The 19,023-nt window shown below is 45.9% G+C and overlaps 1 protein-coding gene across 1 annotated transcript in view; it reads left to right on the top strand.

The window, feature by feature from the left end:
* The window catches only part of LOC135396716 (galactosylceramide sulfotransferase-like), a 42,350-nt gene that overhangs the window by 2,805 nt on the left and 20,522 nt on the right, over nt 1-19,023 (top strand). Inside the window, exon 3 of the mRNA XM_064627851.1 lies at nt 6,191-6,397. Within this exon, the coding sequence (XP_064483921.1) occupies nt 6,191-6,397 (207 nt within the window). The remainder of the gene's footprint in view (nt 1-6,190; nt 6,398-19,023) is intronic.

The following is a 19,023-nucleotide window of genomic DNA, read 5'->3' as shown; positions in this document are numbered from 1 at the left end:
TCTGGCAGGAATATGCACTATTGATGGTGGTACCACTGGGCAGAAAATCAACATGAACAACGCCAGCCTTGTCCCACAAAACCGTGGCAATGACCTTACCCGCAGACGGGGTGCTTCGGAACTTCTTGGGAGCTGGCGAGCCCGGATGCTTCCACTGTTTTGATGCGCGTTTAGACTCAGGAGTGAAATAGTGCACCCATGTTTCATCGTACGTGATGATCCGACCAAGGAACGGCTGTCCTTCAGTGTCGAAACGGTACCTTAGCTCTTGGGAGATTTCCAGTCTTCTCTGCCGTCAAACACGGGACCCAACGGGCACTAACTTTCCGAAACTGGAGGTGTTCATGAATGATAGTGTTCAACGTTCCCATAGAAAAGTCTGTCTTTCGAGCCAGTTCGAGACATGTTATCCGTCGGTCCTCGAGGATCAGGCGTTCCAAAAGTTGGATGTTCTCAGGAACTCTGACACTGGGCTCTGGGCCGCCCCGGCGGCCGGGATCGTCCTCCACTGATGTACGGCCGTCTCTGAACCGTTTGCATCACTCAAACGCTTTGCTGCGGCTAAGTGTATCGTGGCCATAGTGAGCCTGAAGTCTTCTGTGAATTTCAGATGACTTTACGCCTTCATTCACGAGAAACTTCATGACAATTCGCTGTTCGATGTGCGCGCTCACCTCGTTGTCGGCCATCGTGTCCAGCACTGTTTTCTGTTTTGCACAAACTTTGGACAACCATGTGGTGAACGCGGAGGCGAAAAAGAAGTAGCGCGAGCCATTTGTACATTCAGCGAGACAGAAGTCCCGGTCAGAGCCGTATATTAAAATGGAGTCTGGCCATTAATGGGTCATGCCTATACCTGAAGCTCCACCCACTTTTTCAGCTTTCCGACCAATGAAGTCTTGAAATATGGGGCGCTATCAATCAGCCTATCCTCACTATTTGCCCCCTTATCCAACACGGGTAGCGCCATTTTGGGTGGCAAGCGGATTGGATGGGATTGAAATGGATACCTCTCGCAATCTGCAAAAGTAGTGGATTGTTAGCGCAAATTTGGTGAGCGCCACCTAGGGAGCGTAAGGCACGTCGGGAATTGTCGTCTGCTTCTGTCGTTGTACCGCTGCCGGCAGAACCACCTGCTGGGACACATTCTGTTGTCGGTATGATTTTCAAACAAATCTACATGAATAGTTGGAATATAAGAGGCAGGACTGTTTATATCCATGAAATCCATCAATTAAATATAAGATTATACAGCACAGTGCCGTTTTGGTTACGATTTCGCTGTGATCGCCGTGTTCACTAGGCCTAACATCGGCGACAAAACGTATTATTTTCGGTTAGATACCGATGGATGAGCGTACGTTGAAACTGGTTTCCAAGAAACGTATATAAAAATGTACATTTGCAGCGTAAAATCAGAGTAGTCCGTGAAAATGTTTTGTCGCGAAATCTCCGCTTCACCACTGTTTGTTTTCGTCGCCATTTTGGGTGCAATAAGGTGTTATGGCGACCCCCTTGGTAAAAAGCAACCCAATCAGAGGAGCGAAACTGTGATTGACAGGTCGAGCCTCTTTTTGTGACTCCTCCGAATGGCCAGACTCCCTTTGAATATACGGCTCTGGTCCCGGTTTGACTTGAACACCCCTGGTAGTTAACTCAGTATGGTATATTGAGAAAGAAACTCCACTGCACGAGCACCCTACAGTTCCGCGTATACCTTGATGACCCATGAATAAACCACGGATCTAGAGAAAGCGTTCCAATTCACGATTCCGTCCCAGCCGTGGCCACCTGGTGGCGATATCGAAAAGCTGCGAGTGGAAGTTCGAGAGCACGTCCGGACCAGGCAGCGGTACGGCGGTACACATTTCTCTTGCTCATGGGCAGAATGCCGGCAACAAAGAATGTACCGAGATCGAAAAGAGGAACGCTGCGGCACTAATTTCTTCTCAGTCTGTTGGAAATACCTTATGCTTTCTTTTAATAGTTTCCCTATCAAGAATGGTACTGAAGTCCTGTGTGTCGGCCCATTTCACGAGTTTCCTGATCACTACGATTTTATTTGAATATTAATATTACAACGAGGAACCGGCATTTCTTTGTCGTGTGAAGATGTATGTATTTTCAGACCTTAGGCAAAACAAACAATATTACGAATGCGGCGTAGCCAAGCATTGACAATGGATGGTCTCTGGGAGGGAAAGCCCCTGTCTGGTGCCGCACACGTATCAACAAATGACTCGCCAAGATAAAAATATCATACCAAGTTGTACGTGAATACAAAGGGCAGTGCAGAAAACGAACACTTAACTTTGCCACAGCATCTCTTGCAGCGCTCAGATGTTCGCCGCATAGCATATGGCATGTTAAATAGTGCACATGTATGGTGTTAAGACAAGGTGTCAGGTGTACGCGTATGTGCCCAGGATTTTCAAAATAGGTATTGCTCACGTATACCTTTGACATACATTCAGAATTCTGCAAACATCAGGTTAGAGCTAACGTCATGTATGAGCAGGTCTTTGTCATCACCACACCAAACAAAGAAGTGTCCTGCAAATACCCATGTGAAGGTCAACTTGGGCACTACAATTTCTTATGACTACTTGTGTCTCAAAGTTCCGAAAAAAGTATATATAATCCCTAGATACACGACACTTCCAACGGAGTTGTTGTTTGGAACACTCACATGTAATAGTACAGGACTATCGGAAGAGAAACTCAAACGTTATTGCTCGCAGACTACTAATCCACATTCCAAAACACATGCTGTGTCACTCTTCATAGCAACTACTCCCTGCTTTGCCTTCTTAGATTCTAAAATTCTTCCTTTGTTCGCTCGACTCCCGACGTATGTTAACAAACTCCGACGACGGAAACTTTTTGCCTACTTCTCTGACTGGAACTGCACAGTATGAGATGACCAGCAGACAAAATTAATTTTTCATGAAACATGTCAGTTCGTGTGTATTAATGACAAAAACAGATGAACATAACTGTGTCCACACCGAATTCCCTACGCTCTTTGCTCGGAGACCTCCATATGTCCGCCATCATGGAAGTTTGAGGCGCCACCTGTACTTCATTGGACTCGCGAATAGACAAAAGAAAGTCTGCTCCATGCCTTTTCCTTCTTTCGTGATGTGCCTTCTGCCTTCTATTAACGACAAAGTGCAAAGAGAAGAAGAAAGACGGGTGCAAACCACGACCATCTCTATAATACACGGGAGAAGTGGCTCAAAATATATCGCGGCGTCTTGACACAAGTAACTTCATTGCGAATTGCGATTGTTTCATTTAATATAGGGTGCACTTTATGGATGGCAGTGTGTACCATAAATAGTTTTATCTAATATAGCTGAGTACCTTTTACGCATCTCTCTCTGAAAAAAACGAATAATGAACCGTGGCCTCCGACCAGAGGTGGACATAAATGCATTTTTTGAGTATTTAAATATAAATACAAAATACTTTGTTGAAAGGGGTGTTTAAATACTCTTCATAAATACTTTTCGATAGGAGTATTTAAATATAAAATATACAGTATTTAAATGCCGTAACTTGTACCATAAATACTGTGATGAAGATGTCGTCTGGAATTACAGAAATAACGATGATCATAACAGGTCAGCAAGGAAAAATAGCATTTATTTGTTAGATTATCACGGTAATTTTAATATGAGAAGTTTTTGACTGTATCACTTAGGATTCTTGTGTTCGGTCGTACAATCAGATTCGCAAAGGAGAACAGCACCTTCACTGGTGCCGATGAGCAATGGCTTGCATTAAATTTGATGAAGATGCTTCGTACAACAAAGTTATCAGCCGCGACCATTGTCTGCAACAACAATGAAAAACTCTCCATCTAAAATCGTTTTTCGCCTGCATGCTAGCTCGAACTCTGCGTGTTCTCGGCATTTCAAGGCGGAAGTCTTTAGCATCGGCGCAAAGCGCAAAATTCTCAGACGTGGCACCGTGGCGCGGTACCTAGGTTTTGTGATCACGAAGTCTACACAGCCTTGCATCTCCCAGGAGTGCAAAACGAACACAAAAAAGGCACCACAAGGTAGCGTCGCAGAAAAGCCACCATCAAAAAAAATTCTCAGAGTGGCTTTTATCCGACAGCATAATAAAGGTTAGCAGAGCACTGTAACGGCAAACCGCAAAAGAAAGAAAAAAAAGTGTGAAAGTACAATAAAAAGGGGCCAATAAGTAGGAAAACAAAACAAGCAACTGCTGATTTAAAACTGAAGTGCTTGCTTATACAACAAATTCTGTTGGACGTCGTAACTGGTGTCAGTCATCTCTTTGCCAGGAACAGTTTCTTCTTACGGTCGCATTCACCCATTCTCTGCAACTGCCCTGTATGTTGGCACGGAACGCCTCTCACGTGAAAAGTAAAGTCTGAACGCGCTTGCGTCTCACAATCATAAACGCATGATAACTGGCCCAACACACAAGGTGCTGCTGCCAAGTTTATGTGTACGATGTACGGCACATAGTGCGCGAGTTTCACAGTTTTACATGCCACCTACGCTTCAGAGCACAGCCTATTTCTGAGTATTTAGTTTCAGAACTCTTAGCTCTACATGAACAGAGAACCTGCGACAATACACAAACGTGTACGCGCGAAGAATTAACCACAAGGACCACTCATATTGCACACAGCTGAGCTACAACAGACGCTCTTCTGGGTACCGCAAGTGGCGCCCCTGGCGAGCGCTCTGGGCGTAAATACGGCACTTCCGCTCCTCGAGGCGCGGACGGAAGTCCCATAGGCGAACGGGCGAGTGTTATGGTCGTGTATTATAGAGATGGCCGTGGTGCAAACTGAATGCACAACAGGCGCATGCCCTCGTGCAAAATACTCTGTCGAATAAAAAAGTGTAAATACAGCTAAAGTAAAAGCTGATTCGGCTGTGTAGCTGTCACGGACGTCTGCTCCGTGCTGCAGGTTTGGAGAAGCTATTGTCTCATCTGCTGGAGAGGCAAGAACTGGCTTACGTGATCAATACGCACCAGATCAATGACAAATTATCGTGGGCGAGCACCATTCTCCGCGACTACCTTTTTTGTGCGCTCCGCTCCACGGTGCACGGAACGTTGCACTGACGTCGGATGAAGTGTATCATTCTTGTGAACTCGTGTTGGCCCTTCCGCGAAACTTTCCTGAACGGTCTAGTGTTATGCAAAGGCTGCTCCACCGATGAATGGGACGCCGAAACTCAATGGTAGATAGCCAGTTGCGGTGTCGTCCACTTCAACCAATCGCAGCAGAGAATTTCGAAAACAAAGCATTGCGGCTACGAGTAGATGTATATCGTCTCCGAAGCCGCAGCCACAAAAGGCAAGGCTGTGTGGTTGGCGGGTCTCCTCATGACATCGACTAGCAGTCAGGCCGTGTGCAGTCTAGGTGTCGTTGACATGGATCAGAGCCAGCCAGGAGGATATTTCACACGCACTACCAAGTTCCTATAGGTTGTTTTAATGGTTACCATCTTTTGGGGGATAACCACGGCGGCGACAGGAAGACATGTGCGTTGTCAGCCTTAGCTACCGTATTTTCCGGTGTATGACGCGCAACAATAAAAACGGACCGAATTTGTAAAAAGTTCGATGTATAACGCGCACCGGTGCATAAAGCGCAGCTGCACTGCCAACAGGATACACAATAAACCAAGGCGGTGTATCATTTATGCATATGCTTTTTTTGAAATACATTCAGCCGTTAAACTCCGATGCAACAGAGTCGGTGTCATATAGCATGCATATAGTATACTTCACTCTCCTTTCCAACATTTTATATTCTTCTTTGTAGGTATGTCCAGTTCCACAAAATCTCAGACGCTTTTAACCTTTATGAAGTCCGGTTTTGTCAACTGACCCTGCGAAATTTGGGACAAAGCCACAGCAAACCCTGGAAGACGCTAGAATTGTTACGTCACCGACCTGAAAAGGAACTATGAAAGGGAAATATTTCCGTGTATAGCGCGCACCGTTAGATAACGCGCAGGACCTCTTCAGAGGACTTTTCTACTGTAAAACGCGCGCGTTATACACCGGAAAATACGGTATATAGTGTATCAACAAACGAACAAACGGTCAACAAATCCAGGCGATATTGCCCACCTGTGTGTTTGGAATGCAGGACATGCGCGTTTTTTCATATTGCTTTTTATGTCACTTGCAGTTGGAGAAGTTTTCGGCGGCGAACATGACAACCAACCTGGTGACAATGCATCTCCGCTACGAGCACTCGGCCTTCAGAGATCTTATGCCAGAAGCACAGCAAAAGTTTATCACTATCATGCGAAAACCGGCCGACATGTTTGCTTCCATGTATCATTACTACCAACTCGACAAGCATTTCAACGCTACGTTGGAGAAGTTCGTGGAGGTAAGCAAAAGCAGAGGTCTGTCGTCGTTCTCTTTCAGAGGGGCAATGAGGACATATTTGATATGGCTCAAAACACTGTTTCGTTCGTCAAGCTTTCCATCGGAAGCCATCATGCAAAATATTTTCGCACTGCGGTGTATACGTATATATAGCCACTGCGCAATCGAATTTACAAAAAGGAGGCGCGGGCAGCCTCCAAGATCCCCTCGCGTGACGCGAGTCCCCATACCCGTCTGTGTTTATTTCTTTCTTAGCTCACGCGCTGTTTAGGAGGAGCACTAACTCGGACCAATCTTCTTCACCAACTCCGGCCAACGCGAACCAACGTCCTACGACCGATTTCGATGCCGTCTCCTGTTCACACGTACCAACTCTGCAGCTGCTCCCACGAACAATCTTGCGTCAGCTTATTTCGCCAATGTAGTAATATTGTGTGTGGCGTTAGTTTAGAAAAAAAAACATATATTTATCAGCTATGCCTACGCAAGTGTTTGGTTTAAATAACGAGCGACCGCAACGTTTGACGAACAGCGATAAAATGTTCTTAAAGGGGTTTCGACAGGTCATCTCAGGTTATTCCGTATAAACGTAAAAGATGGTTCTTTGCACCGATGTGAACCTGCATTGCAAGTTTCAAAGCGAAGAGGGCAACAGAAGCGGAGAAAGTGGGCACCTCGAATACCGAAACTGACGCGGCCCTGACATCACAGCGCTCACCGCCGCCAGTGAGACAGCGCACGAGAAGTCACGTGCTTACCGCTGCCAATGGGAATGGACGCGGCTCTGAGCTCTCTGACGTCTACGCTTTTCTCGGGGTGTGTTCAAGGGTTTATATATCTCTAAGTACGACATGTAGAAGAGCAATTCGTTTTTCCTCTGTATTCTGGCGTGCAGTACAATGCGCTCATGATGTAATGAACCAGGTCTGTGAAAGTGTCCCAACCCCTTTAATGCGAGACCCGTGCAGGTGGAAGAAGTGGCCTCTTCTTCAATCCGTTGCTATAGCCATGGCCGCCACAGGTACCTCCCTGCCAAAAGTGAAGGGATTGAGGGAGTCATAAGGGATTGAGGCTGATATCACGGACTTCGGCCATCACCTGAGATGACAGACGTAAGGACAGGGTAGTACGTGGCGTCTGTTGGCTTGTGATGTGACGTTCCGTGAATTCAGCCTCAACAAGGACTAACCACAGTGAGAGGTCGCTGAGCCAGGAACCAGGAGGCTTCAAGTCGGTGCTGTTGACCTATGGAGGAGGAACTTGGTGCTCGGGGTGGATGAGTATGGTTGGTATGGCAAGTTGAGGGGATCAGGTTCGAGTCACTTCTTCACTCCGTTGCTATAGCTACGGTCGCCATACGTCTGTGCGATCGCTTTGGGGATTGTGGACATAAGCCACGTTGCAATGCTCCTCTCGTTCATCGGGCGATGCACGATGAACTTCTGAAGTTTTCGCTCGGCGATTCCCATCCACTCGAGATGGTCATGGTTCGTGGTCTCGGCCCACTGCCGACAATTCCGGTTACGTGCACCCGTCGTTCTTTTGCAAGAGCTGATTTTATTCGTTGCAGAACACGTCGCAGACAAAATTAAAAAGAAGGGTGGGGGGTCACGTCGGTGGTCCTCTGAAATTTACGAGGATATTCACGCATTCGTCTATTTTTTTTCTCTTCTACGGACCGGGCCCGTTTGCATAAAAGTTGAGGACGAGCCTCACACGCAATCTCAATAGCCTTGGCAGTGCTTTGAGCATGCGCTCGCATGCACGAGCGGAAAGCGCTGCCGAGTTTGAGTCTGAGACTCGAACGGAACTTTTATGCAAACGCGTGCGTCCCGAGAAACTCAGTGCGTGACAGGTATATGACGAAAAGACATGCTGATGGGCGGATGCAATTGAAGTGTAAACGAATGTGGCGGTTTCGACGTCCGTTTACACGCATTTGATGTACGGGCGCAGTCACGGATGTTCGTGTAAGGGTTCTTTCACACGACCGTTTTTGTCGTCCATTTGCTTCAAAAATAGAACTAAAGAGCAACCGAATCCAGTAGGTTCCAATGGGTCCGTCTTGGCTCCGTGAAATACGGTATTGTAAAACCTTCCTAAGGGCGGCTGCACGACGACTGGATGAACAAGGAAGCTTTGTGTTGTGTCAGTAAGCGGGACTGTGTTAAGAACATTGTGTAAGGTTGTTGTTGTTTTTTTATAAAAATATGCAGCATGCAAGGCAGAATGATCGAAAACAAAAAGGACAAGGAAGGAAGGAAGGAAATTGTTTATTTTTTACATTATTTTACAGTACATATTGCCAACTTCGCAGGTTGAGTAATAAAATCAGAGAACAGTGACAACACATGAAAGGAATCAAACGCCAGCGGCGTGTCACTGATCCCCGTCATAACATCATGACAACAAGAAGAAATACATATAGGGCGGGTACACAAACATAGTACTATCACTGAACATATTTACACACATTGCACAGCAGTATATCGTCTGGTCGTATGGTCGGGGGTCCAGTCAGCCACATAGCCACCTGGGCCGACTTCGCGTCTGCGCCGACAACACTCGCGTATTTTTTCCCGCGCGCGGCGTGCGGTGCGTGGGCGGAGGATTATCCGCGCGCTTACCGGCGGGGGAGGGCTGCGCGTGCGCTTATCGTTGCGCATTTTTCAGCCTAGGCCGATACTTTTGCCATTTTTCTGCGTGGGCGGTCTGCACTCGCAATTTTTTTCCGCTACACCAGGTGCGCGGTGGGCGGTTTACATGCAAGTATAGACATGCCAAGGACACAGAAGTACAAGTGAAAATATATTTATTAATGCCAATAGTGCAGGGAATTATGTTGTGACTCTATGTGAAGGAGAAAAATCCAGCCAAAAACCTGAACCAGAAGAAACACTATACGATACACGTAACAAATATTATACTTATTACAGGTATGACGCAATAGCATCGAAGAGGTATCACACATCAAACACAATATCTTTTATTAATGGTGATCATACACACAAGTTAACAATGAATCAGAATTAAAATAGAGTTGCACATTTAATCAAAGAAGATATTCTTAAATAATTCGACTACAATAAAATTATAAGTTTTTTGCTATAAAATGTCTGAGACGTGAGCACCATCATTGCAATAGTACAGTTGTAATTACAAGTTCTGATATATGTAAGTAATTTTGAGCACAATAGGGAAGCTAAGCTGATTATTCTAACCATGACACAAATTTAATTAATTAGTTTCTTATGAAGTGAATAGCGCAGACATAAGGAAATAATTCGAATCAACACAACGCAATCCATAGCTAGCATTGATAGAGAACCAAACCGACGTACCCTCCAACATGTATGGAAAATAATAGCGAAACATTGCTCCATCAAAACGAGAAACGAACGTGACTTTTAATCAGACTCGTGTCCGTCACTCGGAAAAAGGAGTTGATTACCGTTACCAACTACTCGACTCCGAATGTAATTGAGTAACAAGTAGAAAAAGTAACGCGTTACTCCGGTCGTTACTCTGCATTTACGCAGATTAAACCCGTCTTTGTGTGCCTCAGAAAATAAAAATAAAAAATAAAAAAGGTCCAACAGCAGTACAGCTCAAATAACACAAAAACAAAAACGCCTAGAACAAGTAGATCTGTAGTAGAGCTATAGTAGAAGTACCAACAAAGGCTGATGGCATGAGGGGCTTGACTTGGGGCAGAACATCTGAAAGATAAGTTAATCTCTGCTGGAAAAGTAACCAATTACTCAGAAAAGTAATTGATTGCTCGAAAAATTACATTGACAGTAAAGTAACTGATTACTCGAAAAATTACTCAAAAATGTAATTGATTACAAGTAACACAATTACTAGTAACGCATTACGCACAAGTCTGCTTTTAATCAAAAAGACATTCTTAATCAATATGATAAAAATCAAAATTTCAAGTTTCATTATAAAAAGTCTGAGATGTGACCACCATCATTGCAATAGCGGGATTTTAATTTCAGTTACAAGTGCCGATAGATGTATGCAATTAATTGTGAACAGCAGAGACCCTGGAAGACTATGGGACACGAACGATACGACGACAAGAACGACACGAACACGAGAGGAAATAAAATCTATAACAAAGTGCACTACATTTAATCAAAGAAGATATTCTTAATCAATACGATTACAATCAAAATTACAAGTTTTATTATAACAAGTCTGAGTCGTGATCACTATTATTGCAACATTAATAATTTCTTCATTATCATGTTTCTTATTAAGTGTTTAAGCAATTTCAAGCACAATAGGGAATCTAAGTTGCATATATTTTGTTCCAAAATGGCACAGCTTTTAATTAATGAATTTCGTATTAAGTGAATAGCGCAGACGTAAGGAAATAATTACCAGTTCTAACGAACGGTACTTACCTGAAGTTAGAGCTGGAATTATACGATGTATAGGGAGACACTTACTATCAGGGTTTACAGATGCTTTTTCTTCCTTTCCACTAGTCAGATCTCAATTTCAAAGCAAAGTTCCAAAACTAAATCCCAGGTGTCGCTGCTGTCCCTGACTTCCGTACATACCCCGCTCTCCTTTACCCCACTCTTCTTTCCGATAAGCTAGGTCAGTAGAGAGGAGACAGGAACGAGAGGGATTAGAGTGCAAAGAAGAATATTTATTTATCCAAACTGTGCATCGCTGTTGGCATGAAATAGCCAGGCTGCCCTCGTATCTGCCCCGTCCTGCAGGGAAAGAGACAGAAAAAACAGATTGAATGGGGGGAGGAGCACGCGTGGGGGTAAGGAACGGGCGGGTGTAGGCAACCTGATAGTAAGTGTCTCCCTATACATCGTATAATTCCAGCTCTAACTTCAGGTAAGTACCGTTCGTTAGAACTGGTAATTATACTTCTGCATATGTCGGCCACTTACTATCAGGGTTTACAAATGCTTCTTCAAAGCTGTGAGGGCGGCACGGCTAGCTGAGTACTTGCACCCCAAAGTGTGCTCTTGCGCGCGAGTCACGCCTGTAAAAATGGTTGAAAGTGGTGTCGGAAGACCAGCCTGCCACTTCCAATATTTCTGCAATTGGGACCCCCTTTCCCTGAGCCTTTGAGGTGGCTGCTCCTCTTGCGGAGTGGGCCTTGAAAACAGGAGTACGCTTCCGCCAATTAGGTACGGTATCCCGGGAAGCTGGTTGGAAGGGTTTCTGGGTAGTTAGAAGGATTTGCGAGTGGCCAGCCCGGTAAGGAAGGGTGCGAGCAATGCAAGACTCGAGTGACCGAACCAGCCAGAGAAGAGGGACCTGAGAAAGAGCAGGGGCGAAGACCGATGGCCAGGGCTTAGACATGTGAGAAGTTTTCCTAAGGCCAGCCAGACGCAGTTCCCTGCCAGAATCCCGGCGCTGAATGCCTTTTAAAGAAAATAACACAAGATCTGCTGACTGGCAGGCTGTAGTTGTAGGTCAGGAGACGAATGGGCAGTGAGTCATTATCGCCCAAAGATGAAAGGAAGGAAGGGACATTCTCGACTGACCAGGTGGACGAGTATCTGGAAGAAGGAGGATTGAGGTGGAAAACCCATTTAAGCAATCTGGAAACTGAAGGGTGCTCACCCAGAGGGAACCCGTCACAGACACCAACCGCCTGGGACAGTGCTGAACGAGATCTGCAGATTGTCCTGAATGCCAGGTGTTCAGAAAAGTGCAGATAAGCCAGAACGTTTAGGACTTGAGTTAAAGGGGGATAAAACGGATCAACCGACCGTTCACCACACCACCTACTCCACTTCCCCCAGCAGGAGTCATATGCAAGCCTAGTACCCTTTCGTCTTGATGCTGCCAAGAGGTTGGCAGCGTCTTCTTAAAGGGTAGGACTAACTCTGCATTGCTCGACAGATTCCACACTGCTAGGTGCAAACAGTGATTCATTGGGGGTGTTTGAGACCCCTGGCGTTCACCAACAGGTCTGGGAGAGGTTGGATAGCCTGAGGTTCCTTGCAAGCCAGTCGAAGGAGAGTGGGGTACCACGCTTGAGCCGGCCAAATTGGCGCTACCAGGATAAGAGAGCTCCGCAACGTGCACATCCTCAGGAGGCATCGATTCACCAGACTGAAAGGAGGGAAGGCATAAAGGCTGGTCCCTGACCAGTCCAGGCTGAACGCATCTATTCCCGCAGCCCCCGGGTCGGGCTTCCAGCTGAAGTAATGAGGCACCTGGTAGTTCGATAGATGTGCAAAAAGGTCCGTCGAGATCGTCCCCACAGGTGGTTTATCTTCCGAAAAACTGAGGAATAAAGCTTCCAGCTGCTGCTGTCGAAGCGAAAACAAGATGCCTGGTCTGCCACCAGGTTTTGATTGCCGGGTACGTGCTGAGCTCTCACAGTCATCCCCCGATGTAGGCACCAAGGCTGAAGTGCTACCCTGTTGAGACGAGGGGAACGGACATTCCCCATCCGATTGATGGCTGCTACATCTGCTTTGTTGTCTAACAGGAGGAGGATGCAGCCCGAAGCTGTAACCCTCCCCAGAGCTCTGAGGCACAGGAAGGCTGCTACTGACTCCAACTCATTTATGTGGAGCAAGGACTGTTCGCAAGACCACTGATGCCCGGTCACATGGGTCTGTGAGCAGGCCCAGCAGCCTTGGAGAGAGCTGTCGGTCTGAATAACTTGGACTACGGGATTCCTGCGCAAGCTCTGTCTGGGGCACAGAGGGAGGATATTGTGCCACCACACCAAGTCCCGCATGACCTCTGCCGAAAGCGTAACTATGGTCTAGTAGGAACCCACTCTCAGAGCCTGGATAAGGAGCAACTGGAGGGACCTCAGATGAAGAGGATCCTCTAGAATTGCGAGGGATGTCGCGTTCAAATGACCAATCGCCTTTGCGAGAACTTGAGCACGAACCCTCTGTTGGCCCAGGGAGCCCAGAAACTGCTTGATGGCTAGCCCCTTCTCTTTGGGAAGGCAGACAGACAACGAGGACGTGCGAACCTCGAAGCCTAGAAAGAGACTAGCTGCTGGGATGGGATGAGGTGGGACTTTGAAAGGTTCACAATGAACCCCAGGGTGTGGAGCAGGTGTACAACCGACTGTGTGCGTGGACTCGAGATTGGAGGAGGACTGGTCCATGATTAAAATGTCGTCCAGGAAAATCACAAGACGTATCCCTTGCGATCTCAGAAAGGCCACGACCGGTCTCATTATCTTCGTGAAGACCCTCGGTACTGACCTCAGCCCGAACGGGAAGACATTCCAATGGTAACAAGTTCCCTGATAGAGGAAGCAAAGCCAAGGACGATCCTGCGCTGCTATTGGAACGGAGAGGTAGGCATCCTTCAGACCGATGCGCACCAAGAAGTCGTTCTGCAGGAACCACTCCTTTACTGTATCGCAACCCTCCATCTTGAAGTGCTCGTGGGAAATGTAGATATTTAGCTGCATTAAATTTAGGATTGGTCGCAGTTGGGAGTCCTTTTTTGGGACCAGGAAGAAAGGAGACAGGAAGAGCGCTTTGTGAGCATGCGTGACTGAAATCGCTCCTTTGTGTAGCAACTCCTCTACAACGAGCCTCCCGGCTGGTGTGGGTAAATGAGCGTGAGAGCGCGAGGCCTGAACATGCCGCGGGGGTGCACGCGAATTCGAGTTGGTACCCTGCTACAGCTTTGAGAACCCAAGCATCCCGTGTGAGATTTAGCCAAGTCCTTCTGCAGGAACCTAGCCTGCCGGCTGGCAAAGGTGATAGTGGATGACTTACCTCTGGGGCCTCGTGGAGCCCCTCCCTGTGGTCCACCAGAGAAGGGCCTCCATGAAAAGGGCTGGTAGGGGCGGCGGGACGTGCCAGGTGCAGACTGGGCCGGCCGACTGCGTTTCGCGGCTGGTTCGCCCAAGGATGCTGCTGGGGTGGACTGCCGTGCTTCGCGGAGGACCCTGACTGCCTCATTGCGAGTCCTTATCTGCTCCAGCAGACCTTGTTCAAATAGCAGGGTGAAGCCCTCTAAGTGCAGATCCTAGGACACCAGCGGGCGGAGCTCGGGGACAATGCGGCTGAGGATGCCCTCCCTGCGTTCTACACCCAGACAGGCGAACAGCCTACCAAGGTGAGATATGATAGCTACCAAGTGGTTGGCGACCGTCCTCCTGTCTGGGCCCTGCTGTTGCTCCAGGCAAGCTTCCCCTGGCACCCCCGTTCTGGTCCGGTCCAACGGCAGAGCAAACCTCCAGAAGAGCCACTAATGGGCCCAACGCTGACACCAAGGCTGTTTGCGCGTCCCGCAGGCATTGGTACCGGTTCGTAATGGACCCGTGGTCCCTGGTAAGCTCACGGGCTATTGCCTTCAGTTCAGGGTTCATGTCTGGCACCACGAGCCCGAGCCAGGGAAGCCTGAGGCGAGGGAAGTCATGTAGAGCCTTGGGGCAACGCTCAACACTTCCCTCAGGCCCCCAAAGGGCCTGCACGAACTGAGAGATTGCAGGAGACAGGCCCTGTGGGCCGGAGCTAGCCAGGCCTGCTAACCAGTCGGCTGGATGAGAATCCCACTTCTGCATGTACTCCTTATCCTGTTCGTTTCCAAGCGGCAGGAGAGGAATGCTAGACTGGGCTGGCGTCGCTCCCGGGACAGGTGGGGGAGGGACTGCTACTGGAACGGCCGGCACGACAAATTCTTGAGCTGGCAGAGGTGGAAGTTGAACTTCCAGGGACGCGACCGTTGCTGCAAGCGACTCGACCACGGCACGTAGGTTAGGATCGCGGCGGGAGCTTAGCGGGGAAGGGGATGACATCCCACCTGCGAAGAAACAGGAGCGGGATAAGTGGCCCTGAAGGATTAGGCGCAAGAGCTGCTGGTTGATGCTGTGTGCTGCCCTAAGGGAGGTGGAACAAGGACAAATCGAATGCAACAACTCAGGGAAAAGAGGCGCTGACGCCAGGAATCGAACCTGGGTCTTCTGATTTCCGGTCAGATATGCTACCACTACACCACACCATGATTTTCGATGATTCCTGGCGTATGAGGCTTACATGTTTGTGTCGTCCCTATAAGTGTGGTCTGCCTCGGCCAAATCTCGTTGTCAAGGATAAATCGCCCATTCAGACAATACTCCCGCTGTTGGGAAGGCAATCATGCCCGAACCAGCTGCGAGCACGTCACATTTCGACCCCGTAAATTGGTCTTCCAACCCGAGATTGGCTTTCCGGCCCCGCAAATTGGTCTTCCGACCCTGAAAAGTAATATTCCGACCCCGAGAGGGTCCTTCCAGCTCTAAGACAGGTCAGTGTGAGTTATGATCAGGTGGAGGAAGCAACCCACAGAACAAACAAAAACAAAAAAAATGGAAGAAAAGGGGGAACCTACCACGGGGAGTTCAAGAACGAAGGACAACGGCTACGACCCAAACTGTAGGTTGGGTTGGAGGAACCGAAGACACAGAACCAAACGTACCTTGTTAAGCTAACAAAGGACAAAGAACTTTCGAAAGTAAATCGTGCGCAAGAGGCCGCTATCAAGACTGACTAGCCAAAGAGGAAAGACGAATGGGGTATAGGAGAGCGGGTTATATACGGAAGTCAGGTACAGCAGCGACACCTGGGATTTAGTTTTGGAACTTGGCTTTGAAATTGAGATCTCACTAGCGGAAAGGAGGAAAAAGCATTTGTAAACCCTGATAGTAAGTGGCGACATATGCAGAAGTATAATGAGAAACAAAACAGATAGCATTATAGAGAGCAAAACCTGCGCATCATCCAACACGTAAACAACAGATACAGGCAGGAAAGTAATAGCGAAACAATCTATCAAAACGAGAAACATTACAAATTCAATACTGTGACTAGCACAGGCTTAGCGCTGAAGAACAGAGTAACACTCTAAGCGGCACGTTCTCCAACACGTAAACAATAGAATAATCTATCATTTTAACTATCATAAAATCATCCTCGTGACTTAATCTAATTGAACACTATACAATTTTCATTCTAACAGACACTACAAACCTTACTTTGTTTTATGAATCCAACACAGAAAATAGATATGTTAAAAATTAACTTCACCGCATAGCACGCTCCTAGCCAACAACCATCTCGAATGATATCATTGTCTGCCCTGATTCGTTGAAGACGGGAGGCGTACGCCTGTTTTGTGACAGTTATGAACATTTCGAGCGCAATACCAAATCTAAGTTTCATATGTTTTGTTCCAATATTACACAACTTTTAATTAATCAATTTCTTATTAAGTGAATAGCATAGACGTAAGGAAATAATGAGAAACAACACAATAAACACCTAGCATTAATAGAGAGCCAAACCTGCACATCATCCAACACGTAAACAACAGATACTTGCAAGAATATAATAATATGAGGCATTCCCAACTTAGAGATTATTTTTAATAATGTCCATCGAGTGAACAATCGAAACAAATACAAGACAATAATTATTTCAGGCAGCCACTTTCTAAGCAAGCGAGAAATATTTAAAAGTTTTCCTATAGTGGAAGTCAACAGACACAATTAATACATCATGTATACATAATTCCAAACTCACAGAATATCAATCGGGTGAATACCTGAAACAAAGTCAATTCAGACAAATCATTTCTAAGCAAGCAGTGTGAATACACCACGGAATCAGTACAGAAACTTGCCTTTTTCAATGAACAAGCAGGATGAACTAGCGGATTCAAGCGATAAAGTGAGTGACGCAAACCGACGACCCCAACACCAGCATCAAGTTAGGGAAGGGAGCTTTCTAGTGCGGTCTTGTACATGGAATCATTGAAAGCGCACATTTTTTTTACTCATCACATCTTTTTCTAAATCAATTTCCAGAATTTGCACGGCAACACGAGCGGGATATTAATAACATTCTAATTCAGGTAGCATAACAAGCTTTTAAAGAACAAAATGAGCATAGATATGCTTTTAATTAAGTGTAGAGGCACACTTGAAAACAGAACGACAATTGCCCTACATTGAAGAGATGGACGGATTTTGTACTCGCTATCATAAGTCATGGGAGGACATGGTAAAAAGCTGATTCGAAAAAGATGAGCCGCGAAATGATTCTATTATCACAGCATTTCAATACGTCCTAGAGATGGTCGTATTCGGAGATATGGTACAAATTACAGAATTGCAGGTGCAAGAATTTGTTTGCAGAATCTACAATACTTATAAAAATATTTGCACGTCAACATCGGAAGGGCCACTGGGTCTGATGGCGGAGTTTTTGAGGTTTGCTAACGAAGAATTTAAATACACTAGACCAGATGTAATTGTAATCATTGCAATGGGCATTGCATTCATCAAGAAAGCAGTGAGATCAAATTATCATATACAAGCGATCTATATCGCACGATTCATTACGGATTTGTTGAAATGACACCTAACTATTGACTTGGAAAGTACATAAAAAATCTTATCACATGATAAGTTCCACTACCACGGCTACGCAATTATTTTCTTCTACCAGTTCTTGCAACGATGTCAAATGAGCAGAAGTTCAATATTGTTGTACAATGTCTGATGTATCATCACTTATTGAAACTCAATGACTACATCAACTGCGGTGGACCACCGGACGATTTTCATCTAATACTGTCTTGTACGCCATTCAAGAATCTTCATACAAAGAAAGGAAACATCAATAAGAGATTGCCCAAGTTTGTGGAAACTAAGTGCAAGTTACTGAAGCGATACAAATGTGGCGACAACGTATCGATTGTATTAATCAACGCTGGATTCAAGCGACCGATAATAAGACATCGTTATGTAATACATTCCGAATTCATCAATCAAGACAACAAACGAAAACTTCAGAGTTTGGAATAGAACAATTGTACTTTATCGAAAGTGTATAACTGACATAATAAATGTAATTTCTTTGTCATCTCTATAATGAATTCTACGCATCGCAACGAAAACAGATTGTTACAATGATTGCTAAGGAAACGAATATTCCACACTAAGTGCAAGAATTCTCATATGGAATCAGAACTGACCATCAAATAGGTTTTACCCGACTACACTCTACAATTTCGACATCCGAAGTATAGAATTGACGGAGAAGGATCAGTCATTGAAATTAAGAGGCGTGATACGAGTGCGTGCATATTTCTCAAACAGTTGACTAGCTCTCTTATTCATGAGCAAACGACAAATGTATAATTGAAAGTATGTCTATAACATCTTTCGACAATATATGTTGAAAGGCATCTATTATCAAATGCCGCGATGCAAATGGAGGATTTCGCAAGAATGACGTGCGGGCAGAGTCTACATTTCTAATCACTTAATCCTCGTAACACACGGCACACAAATGCATATGAGATAAATTCTAAGTGGCAATCAGATTTTGCGAGAAGCGAATCACACAACAGTCATCTGAAATGTTTAACCAATATACAATGGGAGGCATGCAATCTTCATTATAATAAGCAGATATTCCTTTTCTAAACTTAATCATTATAAGCAGCACAGGTCACACAAAATGTACCCTAGGTTTTTCATACTGAGGAACTATCACCCTATTCTTAGTGCCATAGCATACGGGCACTACGAATGGAAAGCGCATACTTTAATTTGATAAGTTTTTAGCTCATAATGAGGTAAAACGCGAACACCACGCTAAAGATCATTTT

This window comes from Ornithodoros turicata, chromosome 6, assembly GCF_037126465.1.
Source record: "Ornithodoros turicata isolate Travis chromosome 6, ASM3712646v1, whole genome shotgun sequence".
NCBI classification, from domain to species: Eukaryota; Metazoa; Arthropoda; class Arachnida; order Ixodida; family Argasidae; genus Ornithodoros; species Ornithodoros turicata.
The sequence above is the reverse complement of the archived record's forward strand: the minus strand, read 5'-3'. Positions and strand labels throughout refer to the sequence as shown.